Source organism: Trifolium pratense, linkage group LG2 (genome assembly GCF_020283565.1).
Source record: "Trifolium pratense cultivar HEN17-A07 linkage group LG2, ARS_RC_1.1, whole genome shotgun sequence".
Classification (NCBI taxonomy): domain Eukaryota; kingdom Viridiplantae; phylum Streptophyta; class Magnoliopsida; order Fabales; family Fabaceae; genus Trifolium; species Trifolium pratense.
Genome location: NC_060060.1, coordinates 74,276,792 through 74,291,086, shown reverse-complemented (window position 1 = coordinate 74,291,086; position 14,295 = coordinate 74,276,792). Strand labels below are relative to the sequence as shown.

Genomic DNA, 14,295 nt, shown 5'->3' with positions numbered 1-14,295 from the left:
TACGTGATTTTTGTGTTTGCATGTATACTTGAATTGGAGAGCAGATTCTCTGCGATACATTTCTCCCAACAGTGGAATCTGAACCACCCATTTTATTTTTGTACATTCGATTTTAATTTTAAAAAAATAAATGAGCGGCATGGATTGCACAAGACATCCTCAATTACTTGAGAGAATCTTTTCTCACTTAAATTGTTCCCTTCACAAGTTTATCTTGCACATATTGTTTTCTTTTAAAAGATTTGACCCAGAATATATGTGCAGTGTTTGCGAAGCAAGCTACATGATAATTAATAACTACAATATTTTTTTTATAATCCCTCTTTTTTTTATTTTGATAAAATTTCATAATCCCTCTTAGTAATAACTTTAGAAAATCAAAAGATAGTTTTGTTTTTTATTTTTCATTTTCACCATCAGTATTTGGTCTATTGGACCGTTTAATCTAGTTCGAGAGTAAGTTCTGACATCAAGTAATTTCAGCCTCTTCTAATTGCAGTTGTGGGAAATGAACTGTGGTTCTTCTTACAAAATCCAATGTCAATTACCACTAAACGAAAACGATTATGTAAGATAGTTTTTTTTTATTATAATGATGATAATGAACATATACTAGTACTAGTAGTAAATAAATAACTTTAAAAAATTGATCAAAATATAACTTTAAGCATGTGCTATTATTTTAAAATTATTCTACTTAATTAATATAATTAAAATATATTAATATTTTCTCTATCCATCCCCAACATTATATTTTTGGATCATCTCATGCTCTTTTGGTGTTGTCCTCTTTCTTTTTCCTATCTAAGAGTTATGATTCATAAAGGAAAAAAAATAGTTTAATTAGAAGAGAAAGAAAAACTAAATGAATGGTTGAGATTGATGTTGAATGAATGCATGAGAGAAAGAACATGAGAGGATCCAAATCCACTAAAGATTTAGATCTCTCCTACCCATTCTCTCATGTTGTTGTTCCGCCTTAATCTTATCCATTCATTCATTTGTTTTTCCCCCTCATCTCTACTACATTTTTTTTTTTACTTTATGGTTCAATTCATTCTTGGCTTAGGAAAAGAAGAGAGGGTTGCACAAAAATAGTTAGAGAGGATTTAAATCCACTAACTAAATTTGAATTCTCTCATGCCTATTCTCTCATGCTGCCATCCTGCCTTGATCTCAGCGATTCATTCATTTACTTTTCGCTATCTTCTGTTATGTTTTTTTTTACTATATGGTTCAATTCACCATTAGATTATGAAAATGAAAGAGGTATCCTATGGTTATATATGAAGTACATGTGTCATCTCTCATTTTCTATATGCAATAAAAGCTCCTACCAATGGTGATTGAATGCAATAAAAGCTCTTACCTTAAAATGCACATGTCCTTACGAGCTTATTAGTTCATTTGGTAAGAGATATCACCTTTTTTATGCAGGGTCGGAATTCGAACTCCATACATCCCACTTATCCATCTCAAGAGTAAAATAAATTTGACACGTGTACTCCATAGTCATATACTAGTACTCTCTCCGATCCTTAATATAAGAGAGATTTTACTATTTAGATTCATTGAGAATATAATATATCTAGTCCATATTATAGACTAAATACATTAGATTCTCAATATAAAAAATAATGTTTTTCTTATATTTAGGACCGGACAAAGTAATATAGTAATAGTAAATAAGTTAAAAAAAAATACCAGTAGTAAATTTTTGAGGAAAAAAAAACGTTACTAAATAAATTAATCTCCACTAACATTGACGAAATTTTCATATAATGTCACATCAAAATCAACTTAGGAAATCGAAATTAATGATACTATTACTAACAAAGGTTGCCTGCCGTGTTGGATCGATCAGAAACTTCAACTCCGCCCGATCTTCACGCAAAGCTCTCTCTAAGTCTGATACGTTGCTCTTCTAGATCTGCAAATTCCATTCCAAAACCAATCAACAAATCATTCCCACTTTCAATCCAACCAAACTTCACTTCTTGTTGTAACACTTGTGTCTTTCACCGTTTCCGAAAGCCGCAAAACTTTCAAGTAACCAAAGGTTACATTTTTTGCATACCCAAGAGAAATTTTTTGATTTTTAGCATGTGAGTAATAATGGGTTCTGGAAATTTATCACCATCTTCTTCTGGGCACATTGATATGACAATCTCAGGTTAGTATTTTTTTTTTTTTTTAATTTCTGTTAAAATAGTTTGATTCTCAATGTTTAATAGTTTTTTGTTTCTAATCAGTGTTTTAGCATTCATAATCACTGCTAAATTATTGTTTTTTACTATTAATTGATTAAAATTGGGTTAACTTTTTTGTGGTGTGTAGAGTTTTATTGGTTTTTGTCTTTTTGGATCTTTGAAATTGTAATAGCTTATGTTGTGACTTGGTTTGATCGTCAAAGACTTTGCCAAATGGATTGTTGATAATGGTTGTTGGAAGAGGTTTTTTTTTTGTTTTTGTTTTTCTTCAGTTATTGGGAAGTACCTACTTTGTAGTTTTTAATGTCTGAGACTCTCAGTTTAATGTTAATTTGAAGTGTTGCATTCCTCCAAATCTAAAGGAGTATGTTTATTATCATGATTTTTAATGTCTGAGACTCTCAGTTTACTGATGGGCACGAGTGATAATTTAAGAAAATAGAAGTTATTTAATGTAATAGAAAATATAAGTTATTTAATGTAATCACACGCGTTGGTGTCGGACACCGACATGTATCGCTACATAGATCATGAGAGTATAGACTATGCTATGGTTAAATTTGTCTATAAGGGTCATAGAGGTTGTTACTATGTAAGTCACAAAAAGGTGTTGGCGAGTCCGGGGAAGCTCGGGAGAAACAATAGGGTAAATGCTCCAGGACCACAAGAGAGGGAGACGCCACATCTCCACCCAAAACCTTAAGGCATTAGGTTAATGGGTCACCTGTCTTATAAATCCAACATTCTTCCCATACATAGTCGATGTGGGACTTAACCACTCACACTTGAAACCCAACAAAGGGTTGAGGTCTGGGTAAGTGGAGGGGAATGAGAATTGATAGGGAAGAGTCAGGGATAATTGACAATTTGAAGATAAACAAGTTATGACATGGTAGCTGTTAGATACTGAAGTTAAATCATAGATTTTGCTAGTCATTTGGGATGTTTTGATTTTAGAATCTATTTGCAAACTTGACATTATGTTTGAAACATCTCCAAAAAGTAAAAGTATGTTGATTGATATGTCTTTATTTTGCAGGGCTTCATGAGAAGCACAAAATGGAGCTAGAAAATTTGACTTTAACCACACAACCTTTCAAAACATTGAAATACTCCACATTGGCAGTTATTCAATACATAAAGAAAACGATGTTGTATATATTGGCAAAAGGGGGGTGGCTTATGCTTTTCAGTGTTGCGGTAGGGACTCTTGGCGTAGTGCTGGTGACCCTCGGTTGCCTTCATGAAAAGGTAATTTTATGTATTCAGTTGGTAACTTATGGTAATTATAAGTTATCTACCAAAAAGCGTTCTATTGGAAACAAATTATTTTTATTTCTGTTTACTAGTTTAGGATATTATATGCAATATATGACATTGGTAATCTATTCTAGAAATCCAGGCACTCTTAAATATGCAGAATGCAGTAATAGTAGAAAATTTGTAACCAGCCTAAGTGTTCATATTGATATTTGCTATTATTGTAGGAAGATTAAGTTAATGAGGGTGAAATTTATTTTGACTGTGGAAACCATTATATACTGGATCGTTTTATTTTATAAATTTTCAGATGGTTTTGTTCATTTTGTTTAGATACTCACTTAGAGTCTCAAAAATGCTTGTTCTTTTTGCAGCATCTTGAGGAGTTTCTTGAATATTTCCGCTTTGGACTATGGTGGGTGGCCCTTGGGGTTGCATCTTCAATTGGTCTCGGTAAGTACAATAGGTGTGCACCAGAATTACTTACATATCAATCCTTTTGCCATCATCTTCATCACATGCCTTGTAGTTTGGCCATCGAGTTTGCATTTTCCCTCTTTTATATGTGTGAGTGTATGTTGGTAAATATTCTCTTATCATTTTATTTTGGTTCAGGATCTGGTTTGCACACATTTGTTCTATATTTGGGTCCCCACATAGCGCTGTTTACAATAAAAGCAATGCAATGTGGCCGAGTTGATTTGAAAAGTGCTCCGTACGATACAATACAGTTAAAAAGAGGTCCTTCATGGCTTGATAAAAATTGTTCTGAATTTGGGCCACCATCATTCCAGTCAGAATATGGTACACGGGTTCCACTTAGCAGCATTTTGCCTCAAATTCAGATGGAGGCTGTTCTGTGGGGTTTGGGTACGGCTATAGGGGAGCTTCCTCCGTACTTTATCTCCAGGGCAGGTAAATCATTAATAGTTTATCACGCGCTATTTTGCTTAGTCATACTTAACTAGGTCATTATTAAGTGGTCATGATACTCTTATTTTGGTACTTATTCAGAAAAAAAAAGCTCGCCAGTGGAATATTTCATTATTTTTCGCTTCTGTCTTGTATTTTGACTTGCTTCTATACTATGTTGGTGCAAAGCTCTGAAACTTACTTCTGGTGCTTATAAAAGGGGTGTTTGGATGGAATAGTTTATTTGATCCTCTAGATTGACCTCATGTAGTCTTGTTCAAAATCGATACGATCTTATTGACATGCCTTATGATTATGTCTCAATATATCATGTTTCCCTACCATCTCTGCACAATATGATCAAATTTTTGGGATTTGATAAATTATTTGGGAATAGTTGCTTTCTATATCATACCTATAAATCTGTTTTTATGGGGTGGAAGTGGAACGAGAGGACACAACATGTTTGGTTTTGTTAGAATAAGCTATTTTATTTCAAAGCAAAAAATAGCCTTGTTTTTCAAGCTTAGTTCATTTTCCCTAATTTGGTCATTATTAGTTTGTTTAGGATTTTTTTTGTACATGATTCTAATTCTATTCAAACCATTCTTGTAGCACGCTTGTCTGGAAACAGAATGGATGCCATGGAAGAGTTAGATGGTGACGATAAAGGAGTCTTGAATCAAATCAAGTGCTGGTTTTTTTCACACACACAGCATTTGAATTTCTTTACCATTCTGGTGCTTGCGTCGGTTAGTATTCACTTTATGCTTCATTCCAACTAAGCATAGTTGTACTTTTAGTCCCCCGATAATTTTTTGAGTGAATTCAGTCCCGTCAACTTTTTAATTGTTATTATGATCCTCCATCACTTTCCAATAATTCTAAACTCTCAAATTTCTTATTTTATTAAAAAAAAAATACAAGTTATTGTAAACTATCTCCTCCTACCACCAATCAAAATATCAAATTTCACTTTTTTTTTTATATTTTATTTTAAAAATCTCAATTTTTTCCTTTCTTCAAGTAGAATACTATTGGGCTTATAAGTAGAATCTTCTTTAGTGTAAGCTTTGTGGAACAACTTATGTTCTTTAGCTGAAATCTTTACTCGATTAGTACTGTACTGCAACTGCTCATTATGTTCACGTCTTCATACCCTCAGGACATAAATAATATTGTAATTATTATGCATCACATCACTTTTGTGGAACTTTTGTGTTCACTCAATCTGAAATATGGGATTGCGAAAAAAACTTGTGGCTAGCTATTCTTTAGTTTGATGTTCATCCTCGTCTAAAATAGTGCTCCTCCAATATGGAAACTGCTATTAACTGAATATCTGTTTCTTTCAGGTGCCAAATCCTCTATTTGACCTTGCTGGCATCATGTGTGGACAATTTGGTATTCCATTTTGGAATTTCTTTCTTGCAACCATGATTGGAAAAGCAGTTATTAAAGCTCACATACAGGTCTGTATAGATTTGGAGTTCTCTTGCCCCTTACCTTCTAATTTATCCTCTTTATGCCTTTCGTTTGCTTTACCTACTCAAAATTTGAACTTATAGACACGTGATTACATGCACACATACAACAAAAGTTTACATCAACCACAATAATTATTCTTTAAAAAAGACCTTGAGATTAATGAGTTGGATAGACATATGATATATGGATATAATATTATGGCATCATTTGATCCTTGTAGTTGTAGCCGACCCTACTTAGTGGGATAAGGCTTGGTTACCCAGTTGTATGACTATTAGTTTTAAAAAGTCCATTAGATTAAGAAATATAGTTGTATTTCCTCAGTCTTATTCTCTTTGACTCAGATACTGACGGTCTAAGACTGAAGAAAATAAATAGTTCAATTATCCAAAGATGAAAGTATCCCATTTTGATCCTCCGATAATAATTACATTAGTCCTTCAATACCATTTTTTACCTCATCTTAGTATCAAAATTTGACATTGAAGGACCATTTTTATGTCTTTATATGAATCAAATTGATGGCACTCATAAAATGTGTGTTTACTTCTCATTAGAATAAGAAATCTACTCGGCCACAAGGCTAGCAGTATATTTGTAAAATTGTAAAATAGTATGATTGACCCTGCATGTTATATTCTTTTTGCAGACGGTATTTATCATCACAGTTTGCAATAATCAACTTCTAGACTGGATAGAGAATGAATTTATCTGGGTTGTCAGCCATATACCCGGTTTTGCTTCCGTATTGCCTAAATTGATTGCTAATCTCCATGCAATGAAAGATAAGTATCTGAAAGCACCTCATCCAGTTTCCCCAAATATTCAGGTACCAATTAACTACAACGTAACATGCTTCTCAGTATCATGTTACGTTCTGCTGAATAAAAGCCTCGGTCTTGTTTTTCTTACTGAAAACTTATTTCATATATCATCATCTTCAGGTGAAAAAGTGGGATTTCTCTTTTACTTCAATCTGGAATACTGTGGTGTGGCTCATGCTCGTGAACTTCTTTGTGAAGATAGTAAATTCAACCGCACAGACATATCTAAAGAAACAGCAGGAGAGCGAGCTAGCCGCATTAACGAAAAAGACGGATTCCTGAAGCATTATTATTTTCGTGGTTCGTCCAGCAAGGTCAAAGTTGACGCTATTCCTGAAGCTCCCATGTTAGTTAGTCCAAAAGCTCTACCTTAGAGCTACACTCGAGTGCTTCTATAGTAAGGAATACACACGGTAGGTAACACAAGTTGCCACTTTTATTTCAAGAGTGTAACTTGGGAGCAACCATTGTTTGGATATTAATTAGATTTATAGATTATAATTTAACCACATATTAGCTACCGTCACATTTTGGAATCATGGGATTCCTACTATTCTTTTGCAATGGCAAGACAAATTATTAGCTCCTTTATTTATACTAAAGATTGTTCCCTCTCATTTAACAACATCCAGAACTGTCATCATTCCGATGTTCATTCTACTGTTGGGATCGTAGACACTGTGATTCCATCTTTTACGAATAAGTTTCATGTATATTTGATTCACTTTTGTGAGAAGCAAAAGTTATTTTAGAATTGTTGTTTAGATGTGATTTTTAGTTTCGAATCTTTTGTTTAACTCGCTTTTATGTGAATTTATCTGAACATAAATATAATAGATTTGCGTTCGCAACAACACTTTGACTCTATTTGCTTTGAGAAGTGTTTTACAATTTTCTTATGCAACATAAAATTTATGTCCAATTATAGTTTTTCTACGTTAGACAGTGAAGTTTGCATTCATGGTAACAGTTTTTATTTTATTTTTATTATTACGTATATAAGCAACATTGTACCAAAAAAAAAAGCAACATTATCTTTTATTGTAACGCAGCATAAATATTTTAAATATTCTTTATTGAGACAAATAAATCAGATTAAAATCGTGAATGAGTTTACATATTATTTGTGAATTATTAAAGTTTGACTCATCAAATATTTGATTAAGATCTTCAAAATATATAGGACTATTTGATTAAGCATGTTTATCACATTACACGAATAACTTAAAAAAAAAATGTTTACGTAACGAATTATTTTAAAAAGTTAGACTTAACGCATAAGTGACATAAACTCAGCTTTTATATGTTTGAACTTTGAAACTTCCTTTTATTTTGACGCAATGTTTGAAACTTCCTTAGAAACGAAAATTAGACATTAATAAATAGAGCCGACTAATCTATATCTATCTATCTATATACTAAAGTTAGTAAAATTTCATTTAACATGGGATCTTTTTAAATTAACAAAAACATTATATTAAATTTTTACAGTTTTATTTTACCAAAATAAAAAATCATTAATTTTTTTAATCAAAACAACATTAATTTATATTTACGAGTAAAGAATCATAGCATTTTTTTATTTTATTTTATTAATCCTATGGTTTTCAGGGAAGTAATTTGCTTTAACTGGAAATCGAATTCGAGTTCTTCAAAATAACTCGTTATAGAGAGATCACATTAATTACTTAAACTCAATGTATTATTGAATCATATCGCATATTCCTTAATGTTCAATTGCTCTTAAAATTACTTGCTGATTAATTTATATACTCCCTCTGGTCCTTTTTATAAGAAACACTTTGAAATTTTTATTTGGTCTTTTTTATAAGAAACATTTTGACACAATTTCATTTGTACCCTTATTAAATACAATCAAATAATTCATTATAATGCTAGTGCATTAATTAGAGAAGTCTATTTCCCATGCTAGTCAAATGTTAGTTTTGGAATATAACATAAAATGTTAGAATCATTAATGAGAAAATTTACCTTCCTTGGTCTGTGTGATTTTGTCAAAGTGTTTCTTATAATAAGGACCGGAGGGAGTACTTTTGTTTTCATAGGGAGTTGTGTTTCAAAGTTTACTAAATTTATAACTTTCATGGAGTATGTATAAGGATAGAAGTTTTATTCAAGTTACCTTCATATATTCCTAAGAATAAAATGATAAAAAATAATATTCTCAAATTTATTATAAGTTTATTAAATTTTATTTTTAGGTATAAAATATTCATGAAAAAACAACTTTCCCAAAAAATAGGGTGGGGAAAAACCCCATGACGATGGGAATAAACTCAACATAAAAAAAAATATAGTGAAATAAAATTCTCATTTATATTCTCATAAAAGTTATTTAGATCACTTTTGAGCTGGTGTTATCTGTTTTGGAGTCGGGCTACAAGCTGCCTAGGTTGTCACCCTACTGTTGCCGCATCAACTCTTGATTCAAGGAGCTATCTTTTGGATTTTGATGAGCCGATCACTTTTGATTCGAGATCGGGAGTTAGAGTCTAGTGGCATCTTTTCGGGTCGATTTATGTATGCTCTGGTAGTTTGGAAGCTAAGAGGCGTCTTTCTAAGTATGAGATTAGAAGTACACCTCTTTTATGTAGTGTGTGTTTTGGTATTTTCATCGGTGTTCCGCCTATATACGACACCTTTGTTTTGTAGCCCTTTTTTTACTATCTCTGCTGGTCTTGTGCAGGATTTTGGTTTATTAATAATATTTTTGCTTAAAAAAAAAACATATTCTAAAAGTATGTACAGTATATGAATATGTAACTAGAAAATAATATTTTTCTTAGACAATAGTAAACAAATACAAGAGCTGCTCATAAGTGGACGGTGAGATAGGTCTACTTTAATTAGTCAGTTCTTGGACTGGATACCAAGTTTTTTTTTTTAAATAAAATATTTAACACTACTTATAGCCATTAGCCAATAGTAAGCAAACACATGGTTACTTGCTTTAGTTTTATGGGTTCCATTAGTGAGGGAGTGGATGGAATACATTATTGTAATTTCCAAACAATCGCATAAGTTATAATCTTATCCAAAATATGGTTAAGTGTAGACAGCTCTCAAACAAGATAGGGAAGGAATTAATGTGTGGATGAATTATGAGATAAGAGGGAAAACATGTTATATATACATTACTCATTACTCATTGATTCATTGGCAAAGTTAGTTGGTTAGTTAATGGATAAGAAAAAGTTACCAACACTTTTGGGTTGGAAGATTAGCACCAATGAGAACATTATTAATCCGTGTCTTCCTTTATTAATTTCTTTCCCCTTCTTCTTGTGAACAAACAAATTGCATGACTTGACCAATTTGCACCAATGCTTTATTAACATTACCTTCACAACAACTACTAGGATCTTCCTCTTTTTGCTATGTCCTTAAATTCTTTACACCTTATCCAAATTGGAGATACTAGTAAATCTCTAAGTATATATATCCAATTCAAATATTGCTACTACTAGTACCATTGTTTTGGCAAGGAATATGTATCAACAGGTCAATTTTGAGGACTCTAACTTAAACAAGATAGTATATGCTTCTTATTCTTAATGTTAACAACTTTTCTTTTGTTTTTGAATTTTCTTATATATAGTGGCATACACGTCATTAATATATAAGAAAAAGTAGAAAACCAAAAAGAATTGTAATTGATTAAAAACAGTGTGGAACAAAAAGTCAAAATACTCATCCTCCTTAGTGTGAACACCCATATTTGGGGTCACATTATTGTTATCTCAGTTTTAAATTATGGAAAATTTAGGACAGTACTACAAAAGCATTATACTTAATTTTTATTTTATTATTTTGAAAATTTTAAATTAAAAAAAAAAAAGCATTTTCTTTTTACTAGAGTAGAAGGTATTATAATTTATAAATATCATATATATATGTAATCTATTTTTTTAGTTCTTTCCTACAAAATATAGAAAAAGTTCCTTTTTAATAAAATAAATAAATATGGAGCTAAAATCCCAAAATGGACTTAAAATTGTTTTCATAATTCAGATGCACCGCATCGTTAATATTTGACTTTTTGAACTATATTTTAATATTTGACTTTGGAATGGATTTGTAAAGAATGGGAAATTAATTCTAAATGGAAAAAATCAAAACAATTACTTAGTTCTAATTTACAGCATTATTATTATCTATGGATAATGTTTATCCATTCAGTGTTCTCTGCTTGATTATCAACTTAACTTAATTTCCTGGTCGGTGTTGGTAGTACTAATTTACAGCATTATCTATTAGTAGTAGTACTTGTAGTTGTAGTTAGGGGGTGAGAATTGGAATTAATAGTAAAACCCAAATGGAAAGGGTACAAGGTTAGTTTGGTTGGTATGAATGAATTTGATGCATACATACATTATCCTATAAAGCTGTTAGGTGTGTATTTATTAAACATATGCTCTCATTATACTAGTAAGGTGTTAGTTGTTGAAATTGAGATCCCACCTCTATCTCAATCCATCACTTTTGGTTTTTTTATGTCTTTACATAAAAAATACTGATAACTTTAGAAAGATACGAATATCTATATTATATCTTAACTAATAAATATTTTTTTTTTTAATTTCAAACATGTTTTTAGTTTTTATAATGGTACAAATAAAAAATATAAGTGTGATTCAAATCCTTTCATTTATTACTTTAAAGATGAAATTTGTAGCTATTAAACAACAAAATTAAAAATAGAAGAAAAGAGTACCAAAAGAAAAATCATCATCAGTTTTTATTTATTTATTAATACTCATAATATATATAAGATAATTATACGAATGAAATACAAATAGGTTCCAAGTAGCGTTACTATACCTTTTAAATGACAAAATCAATCTTCTTAAACACTACTACATTTTAAGATCTAAGAGACATCATATTGACAAATTGATATGCACGACTCTTTGAACTCTTTTCAAAATATCTACAATTTCTAATACTAAAAAATCAAAAGTATCGAATGCCAACTATATAAATACATATTAATTTTCAAAACACACTCTCTCATTCTCACCACTTTCTTTAAAAGAGTTTAAATAGCCATATATCCTCCACTAAAATCTCCGATCATTGGGATTTTGTTTGTTTGATTGATTAAGAATCTCTTTCTTGCGTGTTTCTAGATGGGATCCGAAACATGGTCACACGTTTTAGGTGACAAAAATATATGAGCACATCTGAAACGAAAGCAGTAAGAAATATTTGGTTTTCACGAGCCAATATGCCCTGCCACATCATATCTTCGTATTATCCGTTCATTATCTTTAATACTCCTCCGTCTCATTATAAGTGAGCTAGTTGACTACGTCACGCATGTCAATACATAATTTTGACGATTAATATTTTTAATTGTATAATAGTAAAAATTATAAAAATATAATATTTTAAAAATACTCATCGAGATGAATCCAACAACATCTTATATGCTAATATTTGATTTTATTTATTAGTAGAAAAATATGATCAAAATAAGATATATAAATAGTGTATATAGTTAAAAAGACCGACTCATTGTGGGGAAGGATGGAGTAATAGTATGTTGTGTTGCATTTACTTGCAAAAAAAAATTATTTGCTTGAAAAAAGGCCATCATAAAATTTTAAATTTTAAACCTATATTTTGTGTCTAGAAAAAAATAAAAAATAGGTAGGAATTGTATTTGTCCTATATATTATGTCAGCAAAATAAAATGCTGTGGTGGCAACTTGTTTTCACACGTGGTGTTCCCAAAACTAAACTAAACCGCAGGTTTGCCAAATTGTGTGACTTTCTTTTCTTTCCTGTGGAAAAGTACTGGTCTAAAGTTTAACAAGCAGCTACGCTATAAATAATTAATTCATTAATAAATGTCGACAGGACACACTGATAGTCATTATTGTGGTTATTATTAGTCATGTTAGAGTTTTTTTCAGACATCGAATCGGACCTGGATCAAACTGACCTTGTTTGGTGGTGCTCTACTTCCGTTCCGATGAATGGGAGGAGAATTTTGTATATATAGATGCTCTGATGCTTAAGTAGTAAGATTGTGAAACAAATGTTTTAAGAGTAAGAATAATGTACCTGACTGGGAGGAGTGTATATATAGTCCTCGACGTTAGGTCAATACCGTTAATGAACATATTAATGTCATAAATGACCGTTAGAAAATGACTGGAGAACCATGACGGATAGTAAATGTCCATCATTCTAATATCGGGTTTTACGATATGTTGAGTATGTCGCCCGTTGACTAGTGCACCGGGTGCACTATTTAACATTTAAAAAAAAAAAACGAATATAATTTTTTAGTTTTTCGTAGAAAAACAGGGAAAATCTGAACGACTTGGCAACCATATATACTTATAGTATTTGATTTTGAAAAATGCTTATTTTGTATTCTTCTTTTTATTCTTGTTTACACACGGTATCGACAAATTAATTGATACACTGTTTTTCTTCGAATTCAAGTAGCTAAAGGTCAGTTCTGGCCTGACTCTAATTAAGCTTTAAGTTTAATTTTCAATTATACAATAAATTGAGAACTTCAATTTGTTCAGTCCAAAAGGAAGAAAAAAAAACTTCAAATTACCATGCTTTTTCATTTTAACCGTGCCAAAAAAAGAAACAAACATGTACACATCTTCTTCCAATTCATTTATGGTGAAAAAAAATCTTACAATTTTTTCTGTTTTAAAAATTGATCTTTGACGTCTATATTTTTACAAACTAAGAAAACAAAAATCTAATTTGGAAGCAGGTGGACACATTTTTAATTATGTGGCAAATGTTGTGTTAATCGTACCCGTTTAATAAATCATGTGCACTAGAGAATGCCACATGTGACGCTGATATGTCTCTGATAACCAATGTTTGAGAGAGAAATATATTTATATTTAATATCTGACACTTCGAATAGAATTATATGTGGAGGAGGTTTATGAGTAAAACTAAAATAAATACAAACATAATTAAATAGAAATATAGAAAAAGGGTCCGTTTTGATTTGAATTATTTTTTAACTTATAAAAATAGCTCATGCAAATAAATAAAGTTTTATGTTAATTTATAAATTTTTACTAAGAAAAATTGTATCTTTATAAGTCGTGTTCTCATAAACTACATTAAAAAAACTTATTTATTTGGATAAGTTATTTTGCATAAACTATGTAAAAAAAAAGTCAATCCAAACGAGCCCAAAGTAATCAATATTTTTTTATAGAATATAATACAAAAAACTTATCCAATAAAACTTACACAAACAAAATCAAATAAATGCAAACAAAGAAAAAAAATAAAGAATATTCAACAGTTATTATTTATTTGATATTTATGTAAAACAATATGCCATAAAAATCAGAAATATTTTTAAGATAAGGATTTATCGGTTTTTTTAATCATTAAAAACAATGCCAATTTTGGAAAAATGAGTTGACCCATTTTATTTACTCTCTAATTAATTGTTTTAAAATAAGGATTTATCGATATTTTTTATCATTAAAACATTGCCAATTTTGGAAAAATGAATTGACCCATTTTATTTACTATCTAATTAACTATTGCTTATCAAAAAAAAAAAACTATTGCTTTAGAAA

At 30.6% G+C, this 14,295-nt stretch overlaps 1 protein-coding gene across 1 annotated transcript; it reads left to right on the top strand.

Moving 5' to 3' along the window:
• Positions 1-1,781: 1,781 nt before the first annotated feature.
• LOC123907875 (vacuole membrane protein KMS1-like) lies at positions 1,782-7,465 on the top strand. Its single transcript, XM_045958302.1, has 8 exons — positions 1,782-2,173; positions 3,250-3,461; positions 3,845-3,923; positions 4,086-4,385; positions 4,998-5,134; positions 5,738-5,854; positions 6,520-6,699; positions 6,815-7,465. The coding sequence occupies exons 1-8, from the start codon at positions 2,116-2,118 to the stop codon at positions 6,974-6,976; spliced, it is 1,245 nt and encodes a 414-aa protein (XP_045814258.1). The 5' UTR covers positions 1,782-2,115; the 3' UTR covers positions 6,977-7,465.
• Positions 7,466-14,295: the final 6,830 nt, after the last annotated feature.